This window comes from Stenella coeruleoalba (assembly GCF_951394435.1).
Source record: "Stenella coeruleoalba genome assembly, chromosome: 4".
In the NCBI taxonomy this organism is placed as follows: Eukaryota; Metazoa; Chordata; class Mammalia; order Artiodactyla; family Delphinidae; genus Stenella; species Stenella coeruleoalba.
In genome coordinates this window covers 75938344-75955604 of record NC_137149.1, presented here as the reverse complement: position 1 = coordinate 75955604, position 17261 = coordinate 75938344, and the positions used below count along the sequence as shown (strand labels likewise).

Below are 17261 nucleotides of genomic sequence, written 5' to 3'. Positions count from 1 at the left end.
TGAAGGGGTATGCCTACAACTTAATTTCTGGGGGTCCACCACATAAGACACACATAATATACAGAAGGCAAAATGTGAGTGGTGGATCCAAATAATGGGTACACAAGATTTCAGGGTACCACTGCTCCAACTTCTCTGTAAGTTTAAACATTTGTTTCTTAAAGTCGCTTTCTCAAGACTTGCTATTTCCTGCTACTTGAGTGAACTCTCCTCCTTGCCTTGCTAATGCATCCAGACAATACCGACGTCTATGAACCAAGATTTCTGTATTACCAGAATTTTTAAGTTACAGTAAAACGACCATTGTATATTAATTAGTTGAAATTAAGGAGAAGCACACACACAGAAAAACACCACAAACACAATCCTTGGCCTGGGCAATCAACTATTTGCCCTTCTAAGGGCCAGATATTGTTTTAGGTACTTGAGTAAAGCAGTGAATACAAAAGCATTCTGACTCTAGTGGAGATTACAATATCATCTGACACAAAAACCCACATACTACTTTAACATTAAAAGCTATTTTGCAAGACATGGAAGAGAAGCAGGTGGCTTATACAACTTAATCAATGCCAAACAGAGGAAGCACTTTATATATTTAAGGATACTTACTTGCTTTGTTATCTAGTGGAAAAGGTCTTAATACTAAAACTACATGCCAAGCACTAGGCTAAGTGCTTAATAAGCACTTAACACTCGGGAATTCCCTGGCGGTCCAGTGGTTCGCACTCGGTGCTTCCAATGCCATTGCCCAGGTTCAATCTCTGATCGGGGAACTAAGATCCCATAAGCCATGCAGCAGAGACAAAAAAAATATTTAAAAAACCAACAAAAGCATTTAACACTCAAAAGCCACTCTATGGATAGAAGTACCATATGCCCCCATTTTCTGGATGAAGAAACAGGTTCAGTAAAGTTAAAAATGATTTGCCCAATTACAGTAGTAAGAGGCCCATCGTGAACCAGCTCTAATTGCAAGGCCAACCAAGCACTTAGTACAGCAAGCATCAAAATCCTTTAAAAAGGCATTTTGTGACACTGAAACTTCCCGATTACCAGAGATCAGTACATTATCCTTAGCATCTTCACCAACCTGCCCTTATGGAGCTGAAGACAAGACCTCTGAAGTACTCTTGGAGGGGAGCTCATACTACCGTACCGTTAACTCTGCCTACAAACTAGGGTCAAGCCCTTAGTGAGACATGAGCAGAATACAAGCATGGCCAAAGGGTAAACGTAAAATGGATGACTGAGAAAGGAGTAGCAAAGGACTGGAGAAACACACTTGTAACCAAACACACTTGTAACTTGAGGGTAACAAACCAAGTCACACATCAATAACATTTATATATTCGTGATAAACTCCCCATATATCCTTAGTTAGGCAGAAATTTTCATACTTGTTATCGATTCCACCATGCCAATAAAATAAATGGTGGAAATTCATTTTGCTTTTCGCTGATAAAGTCTTGCAGGAGGGGAAAGAGGGTGAATCACTCATCAATTCAACAAAAAATATGCATTCTTTCCTGACTCACGATCTTCTAGGTCACCTGCTACATCAGGACAGAATGCAATCCAGTTGTTCTGATGTTTCTCCAACTCACTCTCCCTTTTCTCTCAAGTCCAAAAATACCTAAGCCTTCAACATAAAGCACAACTGTTTATTTCCATTAACAAAGGAAGCAGAACCTTACTACAGTATGGCTTATCACTTTCCCTTGGATTTCACTTTCATCTCAGACTTCCACTAGTAGAGTAAAATCCTTAAAATACTGCCCTAGCATTCAGTGAACACTCAATGTAACTTAATCTTATTTTCCCTTCAATGCATCTTTTTCCAATTGTGCGTGAAAATTTACTGATACCAGGCCTGCTACTGAGAATGGACGTGTATATTACAACTGTTAAGGGGACCTGTGGTTTGGAAAATATTACCGCATAAAACTTCCTATAAAATTGTCTTCAGGTTGTTTCTCCCCTACCTCCACATCCACTTCCCAGAATGCAGATTATAGGAAGAGAGGATTTGGACTACTACCCACTGGATTGTTTACCCCAAATAAAGACTTCCACAACCTTTCTACTTCTAGGTTATCAGGGGGAAAATATTTTGAGAATTATTAATACACTTGCAGCTCCGGTCAAATAAATTTGGCTTCCTTGACATTTGATGTACCAAAAATAAACAAAGGCATAAAATGCTTTTTAAAGCTTTATTTCATCATAACTATGCATACAGAAATACACTCATATGGGTTAATAGAATGCAATTTAACTTATCCTACACAATTTGGACCAAAAACCTGGTACATGGTTTGCTTCAAAAAAAAAAAGGATTTGCAATCTGGTTTATTTTTCATCTATTACAAATGTATATATATATAAAAAAGATACTCCATCAAATGCTGCTAAAGCAAACAGCAAGATCCTTGAGAAATTAACCTTTGGTTTGTCTCTGAAAAGTAACAGGTATTGCACTGTAAAACTTTACAAAACTGGTGCAACAAAACATTGTTGTAATGTTTCAATGCCAGTTCACAAAGTTCAATAACTAATGGATGTTGATGAGGGTGAGGAAAGCCTATGCATACATGTGAAAATATAAAAGGTATCCGATCTAGTTAATATTGCATGTAGATCCCGAATCAACTCAAACCAAGATTCAGATAATTTCTTAAATCTGAATTAACACTATCAGTCCAGTTCATCTGCTGAGGTCAAAAGGAAACTCTGCACAGTAGCTGTTTTCCTGATTTGTGCAAAAAAGAAAATTAAGTTTCTTCCCCAGCATTTTAGTCCAGAACTACAGCAAAGTATTTCATCCATTGTCAACATTCATGGGGTGAGAGGCAATGAGGTTACTTAGGCTTAAATCTGAATTAGCACTCAGATGCAAGAGTCCCCAAAGTTAAGGACCACATGACTTTAGAAATGACTCTAAAAAATAAAATGGCCCTTCCTGGAAGACTAGAGCAAAACATCTAGCAAGTTATAAGAAGCCTTATCAATAAAATGTAGCCCTTTGTGAATTACACCTCAATTTAAAAAAAAAAAAAGAGCCCCAAAGAAGCAGCTCTGAAAAGAGGAAAAAAATATAACTTAAAATATCTTGAAAAGCAATGTGAATATAGGTGCAGAAGATAGTTAAAAGAGATCTATTTTTACAAGGCTACCTAGCATTAGGCTTATAATGTATTCTAAGTATTTCAACTTTCACTCTAATACTAAACATCAATTTATAAACAAGATGTTCACTTTTTATTCTGTTATCAAAAGGGAAAAGTCTAGCTTCAATCCTATCCAGTGGAGGGGAAACTGAGAAAACAAAAAGATTCAAACAGTCTCATGCAAATAGCACATTTTTCAAATGGAAGAACTCCCAACTAGACCAGAAGTTCATATTACTAATATACTTTTCAATGAAACAATTTTTAATAAGAACAAATACATGGCATTAAGGTTCAGAACCTAATATAGGCCTGACAATCAAGTCCTTGTTTTCTGGAGGAAAGGCCTCAAGTTCATTCAATTTCCAGTAACAATGTTTTCACAGATCACTTTAATAATAAGGGGTTTTAATTTCCTTCACATTTTTGTTTTTGGAATTCTAGTTTTAAATCTAAATAAGAAAATTAGTCCAATTCCCCAGAAGTCATATTTTTTTCTTTTGAAGTGTCAAAGAATCCACAAAACCTCTTCCCCAAACTGATTCCCAATCTCCAATTTGAACTTAACACAAATATTTTCATATGTACTGTAAAAGGTAACTTTTTAACATAAAATGTATCCATGAATATTAAATCTAGTTGTTAGAAAGGTTTAACTAGCTTTATAATTTAAGTTTTAAAACATAAATATTTGCAGATTGATCTGTATGACAATGATTGTCAGAGCTGAGAATTCACCTACAATTCAACAAAACACACACCAGTAACAAACAACTTACTCATGTCTTGAGAAAATCTTCTGCTTCTTTAAATCTTTGGCCTCCCAGCCAATTCCAAGGTTCAAATGTCTTTTACCTTAAATTTCACTCTCAGGTTAATAAGTTTTCTACCCACACTTTAATACTTTTCCTAATCTTTCATGTTGCATTGCCAAACTCTGAAACCTGCCTCAGAGATCACCAGACAAAAGAAAATAAATGAAATATAAAGTGGTTACTTCAGAATAGAACATGGGAGGATCGGAATCAAAGTTCCCTACTGGGATCATATTTTATTTTACTGTAATGAATAACTTATCAGCAAGGAAAAAAACCTATGTTAGAGTCTTTCATATTCTTTGGTGACTGGCCAAAGAACCAACTAACAAATATGGGGTACATACTCTTTTCCATACAAAGTGGTCCTGTAGGAACACCAGAATAGCTTCTATTCATTTGAGGCCTCACCTGTAGAAAAAGGCTGTCCCGGGAACAGCCAGGACATCCCTGAGAAAGTATGATTTTTTAATCTGGACTGAACTTAACTTTCACCAGGCCTTTTTCATTGAATTCACAGGAAGTAGCAGCTGGTCTACCAGCACTCATACTACCCTTTCTCATCCTAGGTTTTCCACATAATTGCTATGGCTTTGGAATCTCACAAACTGATAATCCTGTATAACTTGAAGGAGTAACTATGCCTCCTAATTCCAGATTTGCAGCTTCCAGATAAAAATTACAGTTCTTTATTCAGCGGAGTAGCCATAAATACACCAACCATCTATGAGAAGAGGTTTTCCTCTAAGATACGATTTAACACCATACATTTAGGAAGCAAATCTACTAAAACAGGCCAAAAGTTTACTTACGGTTGGTACTTGAGATAAAAATCCATTCAGTATGGAGCCTAGTGGTTTATTTATTGTAAAGTTCAAACTGAGAGCTGTGATTCACCACATCAATTTAAAATAAATAACTTATATGAAATACAGATTCTGGCATAGATATAAGATGTTAAAATCAAAATCAATGGACTGAACCGGCATCTTTCATTTGCTCACAAATTTGAACAGACTAATATTCTGCAAAAAAGACAATTGCAGCAGGGGAAAAGAAAACTGCTCTTTTGCAAACAAGACTTAAGCATCCCTCCAAAGAGGTCAAAATAAACATGCATATATAGATATAAAGTGTTACAACACAAATGCTATTTCTAGAAAAAATTTAACTGCATAGGTTAAAAACAACAATGTGCAACATCTTAAGGCATTAAAGCACCGAAAAAAAAAAAAACCCACCAAAACCACTTTTTATGACGATTGACATACACAAAACACATATACTGATCAAAACTCAGGAAGTAAATACCTGGACTGATATAACATCCATTGTTGGGAGAATTTCTCTTCAATTTAAATGTCTCTTCTCATTTCTAAAACAATTTTAAAGTGCTAACTTTATATAAAGCAGGCAAATTCTTCAAGTAATTTGCTATTTAAGTATGCTAATTTTTACAGAGCTAAACAAGGAACTAAGAATAAACTAACGTGAAACAGGAAGATAGACATGAGGAAAAAACTCACAAATTATAGCTGAACAAATCGATAGAATGCTCTAATACCACCTTGGCCTTCTGGGTTCAATTAAAAGCAAAAGCTAATAGATTTAGATGTCTGCTGGTTTATTACACTAACTCCCTTGGCTTTGCTAAAATGTGTACATCAATAGGTACACGGATTCCTAAGGAAAAGAATGCCACTTAAAAATCAAGATTGGATACTAATTAAAGCAATTTTAAAAACAAAAGGTTGTCTATTACTACAAATGAATACAAAATGTCACAGACCTTACAAACTAAGAACTGAAGCCTTGCCCAAAGTTTATTTACTCCTGCCCTTGAGCTGCCTCTTCAAGGAAGTATACATTAACCAAATGGCGATTGAGGTGTTTGCTGTAATCTTTTTCCTTTCTAAAAGAACGATCACAGAAGATACAAACAAAATCTCCCTCGGCCACTTTGACTGCCAAGGCTTCCTTTCCATTTTTTCTACTAGTCTCTTGTGGAACTGGTCGAGCCCCATTCAATCCAGAGTCATCACTATCCTCTGACATGTTGTCACTTAGGTCACTTCCATCATGACTGTGGATGCCTTCGTCTTCATCCATTTCCTGAGACTCATTTACTGCCACGGTGACAGGAGGTGATGCCACAGTAGCTGTGGACACTGCTTCACATTTTTCTAGCGGTAGAGGAAGAAGTGGTGGTGAAGCTGGTTCTTCAACCGCCGAGTCTCTGCCGGGGGGATTCTCTGTTTTCTTCTCATCAGCGTCCATCTTCATTTCACAAAGCATAGCGTCAGCCTGACGTTTACCATCTGAAGTTTCACCCTCTGGCATATTCAAGTTTTGTTCAGAGGATGAAATACTGGCAGATGCCTTGGTAACAGCAGCAAGACCAGCTAGACTCTTATCTGCCTCTTCTGCTTCCACTTTTTGAAGAGGAGCTTCTTTATGTCCTTCGCCTGCAGGGACTAATTTTTGGTCTACTGACTCTTCCTCTTTTAAGTCTTCCTTTGGCAGAGGTGGTGATGGTGGTAAGAGATCCTGTGCACCGGCACTTTCCTTTAGAACCTGCCTGTCTTTAACAGGCACTAAGCCAACTTCAATAAGGACTTGCTCCTTCTGCGCCATTTCACTCTGCATGTTGGACTTTTCCTTGCCATTATCTTTGTGAGGAGACCTTTTGGGGATCGGCTCCACGGGAGGAGGAGGCTCCGCATGAACAGGCCCCTTCTGAACAACCTCGACCTCAGCATGCCCCCCGGGGGAAAGAGGTGGAGGAGGAGATGGGGGTGGAGGGGGAGGAGGCGGCTGCTCCGTCTGAACAACCTCGACCTCAGCATGCCGCTCGGGGGCAAGGGGAGGAGGAGGAGATGGGGGGGCGGCGGGAGGAGGCTCCGTCTGAACAGGCCCCCCCTCAGCAGACTCCATGGGAGGAGGAGGCTCTATCTGAGTGGGCCTCCTCTGAGCAGGCTTGCCGCTTTTTTTACATGATTTACTTCTCAGAGTTTTCTTCTTTGCACTGTTTTTCATGCAACTACTTTGCTTTTTATTCTCCTCTACTTTGCTGTCACCCTTCGGCACTTCCTGACTATTTCTGGATTTGCTTTCTGCCTTCTTTTTCTTTTTTGTCACAGGTTCCTCATCATTCACACGTTCTTGTAAGGAACGGGCTTCAGCTTCTGTCTTCCTTTTGCTTTTCTTGCTTTTACAGCTTTTTTCTGCATTATTTCCTGGGTGCACATCCATCTCTTTAGCTTCCAGTGCCGATTTGCGAGTTCTCGTAGTCACTTGGCTTGAGGCATTACTACAAGGCTTTTTCTCTTTTGAAACATTATCTTTTTTCTCCACTTTTACAGACCTCTCGTTTTTCTTCCCAGTCACATCCCCCTTCATTTTTGTCTGCTCTGTTTCTGTTTTCTCATTGGTGATTTTGTTATCAGGCAAGTCAGCCTCTCGCTTTTTGGTTTTCTTTAGCTTCACTTTTGAGACATCCATGGTCTTATTAGGACAAGTAGGATGCTTAGATTTGAAATGATACTGCAGATTACACTTCTTGGAAGCTGCGTACTCGCATACAGGGCAGTTGAACTGCCGTGGATTAACATGTAGCTCCACGTGTTTTTTGAAGTTACTTCTATCTGCTGTTTTGTAGTCACAGTGTGGGCAGTTAAGAGGTTTAGGCCCATTATGAACCTGTCTTGCGTGACGGGTTACTTCATGTTGATTAGAGGCCACATAACTGCACTGGTCACACTTAAATGGCTTCTCACCTGAAGGTAAACGAGAGACGTTGCAGAAGGCATACATTAAGAAATGAATTCAAGATTTACTCAAGCATACTTGTAAGGAATTGGATATATGTAAAAAAGCAAACAAACAAAAAACCACCAAAACTATTTCTTGAAGACTTTATCATGCAAATTACATTTACCATATTTATTTGTATATCCTTCCTCTATCTCTTGACATTGATTCTCATAACAAATGGGAGAATAATTATATCAGTTAATCACCATCTTCAAAAAAGTTCATCAAGCTAGGGCTCTCCAGCACTAATAAAGGACACAGATTCATCAAGAAATACACAATTACTGGAAAAGTGACTTGGGCTCTTGATGTTAATTTTGGGGCAAAGGCACTCAAAGAGATAAGATAATTTTAAAGTTTTTATGTTTAGTTAAAACAAATGTATAATGGAATAGAACAGAAAAATCCCATACAGTTCAGATAAACCTTGAGACTTCAAAAGAAATATTATACACTCTAGGCTACACTCCCAGACCTTCTGTGTGAAAGTTTTAAAAGAATGCTTTGTCTTCAGGGAGCAAAAAGGATTTTCCTTTAAATTTAACCCTTTTGTGCATCGTGGCAAGAGCTGAGTCAAGTTTTACTTAGCAAACTTTTTCACTGCTGGAGTTTCTATTCTGCAGCAAAAATATAACAAGTCAGAAATCTTTTCTTGATTTTCTCCCACCTTCTTCTAAAGAATGGGCAAAGAAACTAGGTAAATGAAAAGGGGCATACAAATATATATGGTATATAAAATTAGCAAAGAAAGTAATCACACGTACATACAAGACTAGAAGCCCACCCCCAACCCCCAAATTAAAGGCATTAAGATTAACTCATTCTACCTGAATACATACCCATCTAGATCACACTCTAGCAAATATTACCAAATGGTATCCATACCCCACTGGTCCAATGGAATGCATAGCAGAAAAATGGAAATTGACATTTATGAAAATTCATCTCTCAAACATTCTCAAATTCACATCAAATCTTATTTAATGTTTTCATAAAGCAAAACTACTCAGACATGAAGTAAAACCATGTAGATGGTGAGCTTTACATGATTAAAAAATGTCTGATGATAGAATACTCGATCACAAAACAAAAACTTATCTGCCCATGTCAGATTGTAAACGCAGCTAACTGGACAACTCTTTTCCATTATTAATCCACTAACAGATTCATAAATAGAGGTTTCTAACAATATGCTACATCACTCTATACTTCGCCCTATCTTGTCCTCTCCATTGAATGACTTGAATGGAGACATTTACTTAACATATATAGATACAGAATGGGGAAAAGGTATGTGACATAACGGTTAAAAACTTGTCCTACAGTAAAAATACGTGCGGAGATCAAATATGGGCTCTGCAACTTACTGTGAAGTCTTGAGCAAGGTACTGAAAACTCTCTAAGGCTCAACTTCCTCATCTGTAAAATATTCTTAAGTGTTGTGAACTATAAATAATCTAATCCACATAGAGCTCTTAGCAAAGGATAGATAGCCAAGCAGTCAATACACATTACCTGTAATGCATCACTTTTGGAATGAACTGGTAAGTTTTAGAATAGGTAAACAAAAGGGAAGATTTCATGTGCCTATCCTGCCTTAGTACATAAATCCTACTTTTGAGTAAACAAACAGCTGATAAATGGAGTTTATCTCTTCAGGAAAATAGTTGTGCTCTTAAAAGAATTATAAAGAAAATGTCATCATTTTATAAGCCCTAATGAATGAGAGTATTTTCACAGCCAGAATCAAACAAGATGCAAGCCCCCACCTGTGAAACGGTCAGAGAATGGGAGTTCCTAGGAGTCTGTATAAAACTGTGACATCATTTATTTGATTCATTCACCCCACCCCCATTTTTGCTTTATTGCCATCAAATCCTTCTTGTATTGGAAAATCAATTCATCAAGTTTAGCTTATTAATACCTAGCTAAATGAAAATTCTTTTGCCCTGTACCAACAGTTTTAACTTAATTCCCTTTTCCAGTTCTGGTAAAATTTACCTGCTTTTCATCTTTATAAATGTCAGATGTCTGTTTAATTCTTCCCAAATGAATTTATAGATGTAAGGCAAATTCAAAAAGGGAGTTTTACAAGCTTTACACATGCTTATCAAGAAGAGCCCAGAAAGAGTAACAAGGGAAATTTTAATTAGTGAGTAACAGGGGCATACTACTCAGCAATAAATTTAGAGTTCTGAAAATGCAGCATGAAATCTATCTCAAAAATATTTTACAGAAAGATGTTACATTTCTTAGCGTAAGTCAGAGTATCAGTTGAGGGGGGACTATGGGAGTACTGACTAGAAAGGGTAAGGAGGGAACTTTTCTGAAGGTGGTAAAACATTTCATGTCTCCACCTAGATGGTGTAGTCAAACAAGAGAAAACATAAAGTCACTGCCCCATATACCTAAGATGCGTGCATTTTGGTATGTGTAAATTAAACCTTAATAAAAATTATTAAAAAATTATTCTAGGGACTTCCCTGGCAGTCCAGTGGTTAAGACTCTGAGCTCCCAATGCAAGGGGCACGGGTTCGATCACTGGTGGAGGAACTAAGATCTTACATACTGCCTGGAGTGGCCAAAAAAAAAAAATCTAAAATTCATAAAAAGACTCTCAAACCATAAAATGTGTCAAATGACCCAGCTATTAAACAGCGCTTCCACAGAATTCCCTGGTGGTCCAGCAGTTAGGACTCTGCGCTTCCACTGCAGGGGGTACAGGTTCAATCCCTGGTGGGGGAACTAAGATCCTGAAGGATGTGCAGCCAAAAAAAAAAAAGTGCCTCCATAGTAACCATCAAGTATTTGGCGAGAGGAAAATAATTTTTGCTTAAGAAAATATTTTTTTAATCTTAAAAGGAGTAGTCCTGAGAAGAAAAATGATAAACCATTAGCCAGACTCATCAAGAAAAAAAGGGAAAAGAATCAAATCAATAGAATTAGAAATGAAAAAGGAGAAGTAACAACTGACACTGCAGAAATATGAAGTATCACGAGAGATTACTACAAGCAACTATATGCCAATAAAATGGACCATCTGGAAGAAACTGACAAATTGTTAGAAAAGCACAACCTTCCCAGACTGAACCAGGAAGAAATAAAAAATATAAACAGACCAATCACAAGCACTGAAATTGAGACTGGGATTAAAAATCTTCCAACAAACAAGAGCCCAAGACCAGATGGCTTCACAGGCAAATTCTGTCAAACATTTAGAGAAGAGCTAACACCTATCCTTCTCAAACCCTTCCAAAATATAGCAGAGGGAAGAACACTCCCAAACTCATTCTACAAGGGCACCATCACCCTGATACCAAAACCAGACAAAGATGTCAAAAAGAAAGAAAACTACATGACAATAGCACTGATGAACAGAGTTGCAAAAATCCTCAACAAAATACTAGCAAACAGAATCCAACAGCATATTAAAAGGATCATACACCATGATCAAGTGGAGTTTATCCCAGGAATGCAAGGATTCTTCAATATACCCAAATTAATCAATGTGATACACTATATTAACAAATTGAAGGAGAAAAACCGTATCATCATCTCAATAGATGCAGAAAAACCTTTCGACAAAATTCAACACCCATTTATGATAAAAACCCTCCAGAAAGTAGGCACAGGGGGAACTTACCTCAACATAATAAAGGCTATATATGACAAACCCACAGCCAACATAATTCTCAATGGTGAAAAAATGAAACCATTTCCTCTAACATCAGGAACAAGACAAGGTTCTCCACTCTCACCAGTATTATTCAACATAATTTTGGAAGTTTCAGCCACAGCAATCAGAGAAGAAAAAGAAATAAAAGGAATCCAAATTGGAAAAGAAGAAGTAAAGCTGTCATTGTTTGCAGATGACATGATACTATACATAGAGAATCCTAAAGATGCTACCAGAAAACTACTAGAGCTAATCAATGAATTTAGTAAAGTAGCAGGATACAAAATTAATGCACAGAAATCTCTGGCATTCCTATACACTAATGATGAAAAATCTGAAAGAGAAATGAAGGAAACATTCCATTTACCATTACAACAACAAAAAAATAATACCTAGGAATAAACCTGCCTAAGGAGACAAAAGACCTGTATGCAGAAAACTATAAGACACTGATGAAAGAAATTAAAGAGGATACAAACAGATGGAGAGATATACAATGTTCTTGGATTGTAAGAATCAACACTTTGAAAATGACTATACTACCCAAAGCAATCTACAGATTCAATGCAATCCCTATCAAACTACCACTGGCATTTTTCACAGAACTAGAACAAAAAATTTCACAATTTGTATGGAAACACAAAAGACCCCGAATAGCCAAAGCAATCTTGAGAAAGAAAAACACAGCTGGAGGAATCAGGCTCCCTGACTTCAGACTATACTACAAAGCTACTCTAATCAAGATAGTATGGTACTGGCACAAAACCAGAAATATAGATCAATGCAACAGGATAGAAAGCCCAGAGATAAACCCAAGAACATGTGGTTACCTTATTTTTGATAAAGGAGGCAAGAATATACAATGAAGAAAAGACAGTCTCTTCAATAAGAGGTGCTGGGAAAACTGACAGCTACATGTAAAAGAATGAAATTAGAACACTCCCTAACACCATACTCAAAAATAAACTCAAAATGGATTAAAGACCTAAATGTAAGACCAGACACTATAAAACTCTTATAGGAAAACAGGCAGAACGCCCTATGACATAAAGCACAGCAAGATCCTTTTTGACCCACCTCCTAGAGAAATGGAAATAAAAACAAAAATAAACAAATGGGACCTAATGAAACTTAAAAGCTTTTGCACAGCAAAGGAAACCATAAACAAGATGAAAATACAACCCTCAGAATGGGAGAAAATATTTGCAAACAAAGCAGCTGACAAAGGATTAATCTCCAAAATTTACAAGCAGCTCATGCAGCTCAACATCAAAAAAACAAACACCCCAAACCAAAAATGGACAGAAGACCTAAACAGACATTTCTCCAAAGAAGATATACAGATCACCAACAAACATATGAAAGGATGCTCAACATCACTAATCATTAGAGAAATGCAAATCAAAACCACAATGAGGTATCACCTCACAGAATGGCCATCATCAAAAAATCTACAAACAATAAATGCTGGAGAGGGTGTGGAGAAAATGGAACCCTCTTGCACTGTTGGTGGGAATGTAAATTGATACAGCCACTACGGAGAACAGTATGGAGATTCCTTAAAAAACTAAAAATAGGGCTTCCCTGGTGGTGCAGTGGTTAAGAATCCGCCTGCCAATGCAGAGGACAAGGGTTCGAGTCCTGGTCCGTGAAGAGCCCACATGCCGCAGAGCAACTAAATGTGTGCTCCAGAACTACTGAGCCTGCGCTCTAAAGCCCGCAAGCCACAACTACTGAAGCCCGTGTGCCTAGAGCCCATGCTCCACAACAAGAGAAGCCACTGCAATGAGAAGCCTGCTCACTGCAACGAAGAGTAACCCCCGCTCACCGCAACTAGAGAAAGCCCACACGCAGCAACAAAGACCCAATGCAGCCAAAAATAAATAAAACAAATAAATTTTTAAAAAAGTTAAAGAAAAAAAACTAAAAATAAAACTACCATCTGACCCAGCAATCCCACTACCATATACCATGAGAAACCATAATTCAAAAAGAGTCATGTACCATAATGTTCATTGCAGCTCTATTTACAACAGACAGGACATGGAAGCAACCTAAGTGTCTATCGACAGATGAATGGATAAAGAAGATGTGGCACATACATACAATGGAATATTACTCAGCCATAGAAAGAAATGAAATGGAGTTATTTGTAGTGAGGTGGATGGACCTACAGTCTGTCATACAGAGTGAAATAAGTCAGAAAGAGAATAACAAATACCGTATGCTAACATATATATATGGAATCTAAAAAAAAAAAAAAGTTCTGAAGAACCTAGGGGCAGGACAGGAATAAAGACGCAGACATAGAGAATGGACCTGAGGACATGGGGAGGAGGAAGGGTAAGCTGAGACAAAGTGAGAGAGTGGCATGTTCATATATAGACTACCAAATGTAAAATCAATAGCTAGTGGGAAGCAGCCACATAGCATAGGGAAATCAGCTCAGTGCTTTGTGACCACCTAGAGGGGTGGGATAGGGAGGGTGGGAGGGAGAAACAAGACGGAGGAGATATGGGGATATATGTATATGTATGGCTGACTCACTTTGTTATAAAGCAAAAACTAACACACTGTTGTAGAGCAATTACACTCCAATAAAGATGTTAAAAAAAAAAGAGTAGTCCGTGAAAAAACTTAGTAAGATGTCAATTCCCTTTAACAAACATTCACTGTGCTCACAATGGGAAACGAATTCCTATGTTAGCAGGATGGGGGAACTATCCAGTGTGATACCTACAAAAATATTACAAAGGCAAATACAAACTGGATGTATTTCCTCCAGTACGAAATATTTCATGCAAGATGAAATGGTAACACATCTATTGAGAAAAGGAAAGGAAGTTGTGGACCATGTCAATATCTCTAGGACCACCCAAGGGTCAGTGTGGCCAAAATGAAATAATTATCCATTCAAGACCACCTATGCTAATATTGGCTTTTTAACTTTGCCATCTATATACCTTCATAACGGGGACCAATTCTGGATGGTGACAATGATTATTTCAGTTCTAGAGTGGATAAATCTCTCACTTGTTATAGTCCTGTATTTTATTTATTATAGGTTAATAAACTGGGATCCTGGATTATCAATCATTCCTTAAAGTTTGGCTTTTGTTAATCAATCCTCAGAAACCTTATCAACTCTCAAGAGCACAAATCCAAATTTCAGGAAAGCAGCTAAGTAGGAATCCCTGGAACCCAGCAGCCACACACTGAAATTATTAAAAGTATATAAATATCCAAATTATATTAAAAATAAATCATAAATAATGACCCAGTTCCAGGTCTAGAAGAACTTCCTTATAATGGTAGTTTACTAAAAATGATAGAAAAATTCCGATTTCTTACCAACCTGAATGAGTACGCATATGTCTGGTTAGATGAGTTTTCTGAGAACTTGAATAAGGACAAAGCTCACATTTATACGGACGTTCTCCTACAAAAATATAATGATTAATGTTCAAATAATAAAATAAGGCAAATACAATTCTCACTAACAATACATACATTATTCAATACTGAGCAAAAATTTTTTACCAAGAATTTTTTCTCCCTATTATTGGCAAAATGGCCAGTTTTTATCATTTATTGAAACAGTAAATGACTTAATTCAGAATACACATAACTACATTATTTCTGCTTTGCTGAAGAAAAAGTATCATTGGCTTTCTGAATTACAGCCCTTTTAATTTTCACAGTAATGCTACATGTGTAATAGCAAATATTAAGAACTGAAAAATTATCTTGATCAGGTATCAATCAACTTCTGAAAATCAGAATTATCCTTAACAAAACCATGTACCCAAATTTTCTGATGCTATGGCTTGGGTAATTTTTTGGATCCTTATAAATGATAAATCTACCATTTTAAATTGTTAGCTTAAAGCAATAACATTTTTGAGTGGGGAGGCTATTGTTTTAAGCTAAAAATTTCAAGTGATAATTAGAAGTTTTATAGAAGACTCAGGTCAGTTTTCTTTTGCTTTTTTAAATTTATGTATTTTTTGGCTGCGTTGGGTCTTCGTTGCTGCGTGCGGGCTTTCTCTAGTTGCGGCGAGCAGGAGCTACTTACTACTCTTTGTTGTGGTGCACAGGCTTCTCATTACGGTGGCTTCTCTTGTTGCGGAGCACTGGCTCTAGGCACGCGGGCTTCAGTAGTTGTGGCTCACGGGCTCTAGCACACAGGCTCAGTAGTTGTGGCGCACGGGCTTAGATGCTCTGCGGCATGTGGGATCTTCCCGGACCAGGGCTCATATTCATGTACTTTGTATTGGCAGGTGGATTCTTAAGCACTGCGCCACCAGGGAAGTCCCAGACTCAGGTCAGTTTTAAATTATACTCATAAAGCCACAGGGACAGCGACCAGCTGACAATAACAGACCAGTGATTTACTACTAAAGAATTTAAGATTCAAAGGCAGAACATGTGTGTTTTTTGGACAGGCGTTGTCAACCACAAAATATACTGAAAAAAACACCTTGACAATTTGTTTTTGTCTATTTTTTGGCCACAAGATAATAAGTATGACTTCAGGCAAGCCTCCTCATCTATAACAGTAACACTACCTTCATTTTCTAGAATTGTGAGAATTTAAGATAATACCTGTAGAGCATTCAACCCCTGTGCCTGGCACATAAACAACAGTTATTATTTTGTCTATATTATACATTACAGTAATAGATGTATTTAATAACATGGGACAAGGAAAGGAATAGACAGAGTGAAAAATAAAAAGAGAATGTGGTGATAAGTGTGAAATGTGTTCCTAATAACTGTTCAGCTGTTATTAGCTGGTACTATAGATTAGACATAAATAGCTCATGGTAACAGAATGCCTACTTTAGCCTGGATGAATTTTAAGATAGCTTAAAAAATGTTGAATGTGGGCTTTCCCTGGTGGCGCAGTGGTTGAGAGTCCGCCTGCTGATGCAGGGGACACGGGTTCATGCCCTGGTCTGGGAAGATCCCACATGCCGCGAAGCGGCTGGGCCTGTGAGCCATGGCCGCTGAGCCTGCGTGTCCGGAGCCTGTGCTCCGCAACGGGAGAGGCCCTCATACCGCAAAAAAAAAAAAAAAATGTTGAATGTATTTTTGTAAAAAAAGATACATAATTGGCCAATAATCACATGAAAAGATGCATAGTATCATTAGCCAAAAGAGAAATTAAAACAAAACCGCAGTGAGATGAAGATTTCACACGCACCAACATGGCTATAATCAAAAATAACAGATGTTAACATTTATTTGTTAGGTTGTGGAGAATTTGGAACCCTGATACAGTGCTTGTGAGACTGTAAAACAGTGCAGCCACTCTGGAAAACAGTTTGCCGGTCCCTCAAATGATTAAACATAATTACCATATGGCCTAGCAATTCCACTCCTAGGTGTATATTTACCCAAGAGAAATAAAAACGTATGTCTACACAAAAACTTGTATAAGAATGGTCACAGCAACATTACTCATAATATCCAAAAAGTGGAAATAATCCAAAAATCCATTAACTGATAAACAGATAAACAAAATGTTGCTTATCCATACAAGAGAGTATTATTTGGCAGTAAAAGGAAAACAAGTACTGTACATAGGACATGGATGAACCTTGAAGACATTATACTAAGTGAAAGAAGGTAGCCACTGAGGGCCACATATTATATGATTCCATTGATATGAAATGTTCAGAACAGGCCAATCTACAGTGAATTATATGGTACATCAATTGTGTATCAGTCAAGCTGTTACCAAAAAAAGTTAACGGAAGAAAAATTTGATACCCTTACAGATTA

The 17261-nt window shown here is 37.5% G+C and overlaps 1 protein-coding gene across 11 annotated transcripts in view; it reads right to left on the bottom strand.

The window, feature by feature from the left end:
• Positions 1–869: 869 nt before the first annotated feature.
• The window catches only part of LOC307185222 (RE1-silencing transcription factor-like), a 228639-nt gene continuing 212247 nt past the window's right edge, over positions 870–17261 (bottom strand). For all 11 annotated transcript variants that reach the window (XM_079919139.1, XM_079919141.1, XM_079919140.1 and 8 more), the window contains 2 exons: positions 14830–14913; positions 870–7761 (listed from right to left, as the gene is read on the bottom strand). In XM_079919139.1, the coding sequence (XP_079775265.1) occupies positions 5813–7761; positions 14830–14913 (2033 nt within the window). In that variant the 3' untranslated portion in view covers positions 870–5812. The remainder of the gene's footprint in view (positions 7762–14829; positions 14914–17261) is intronic.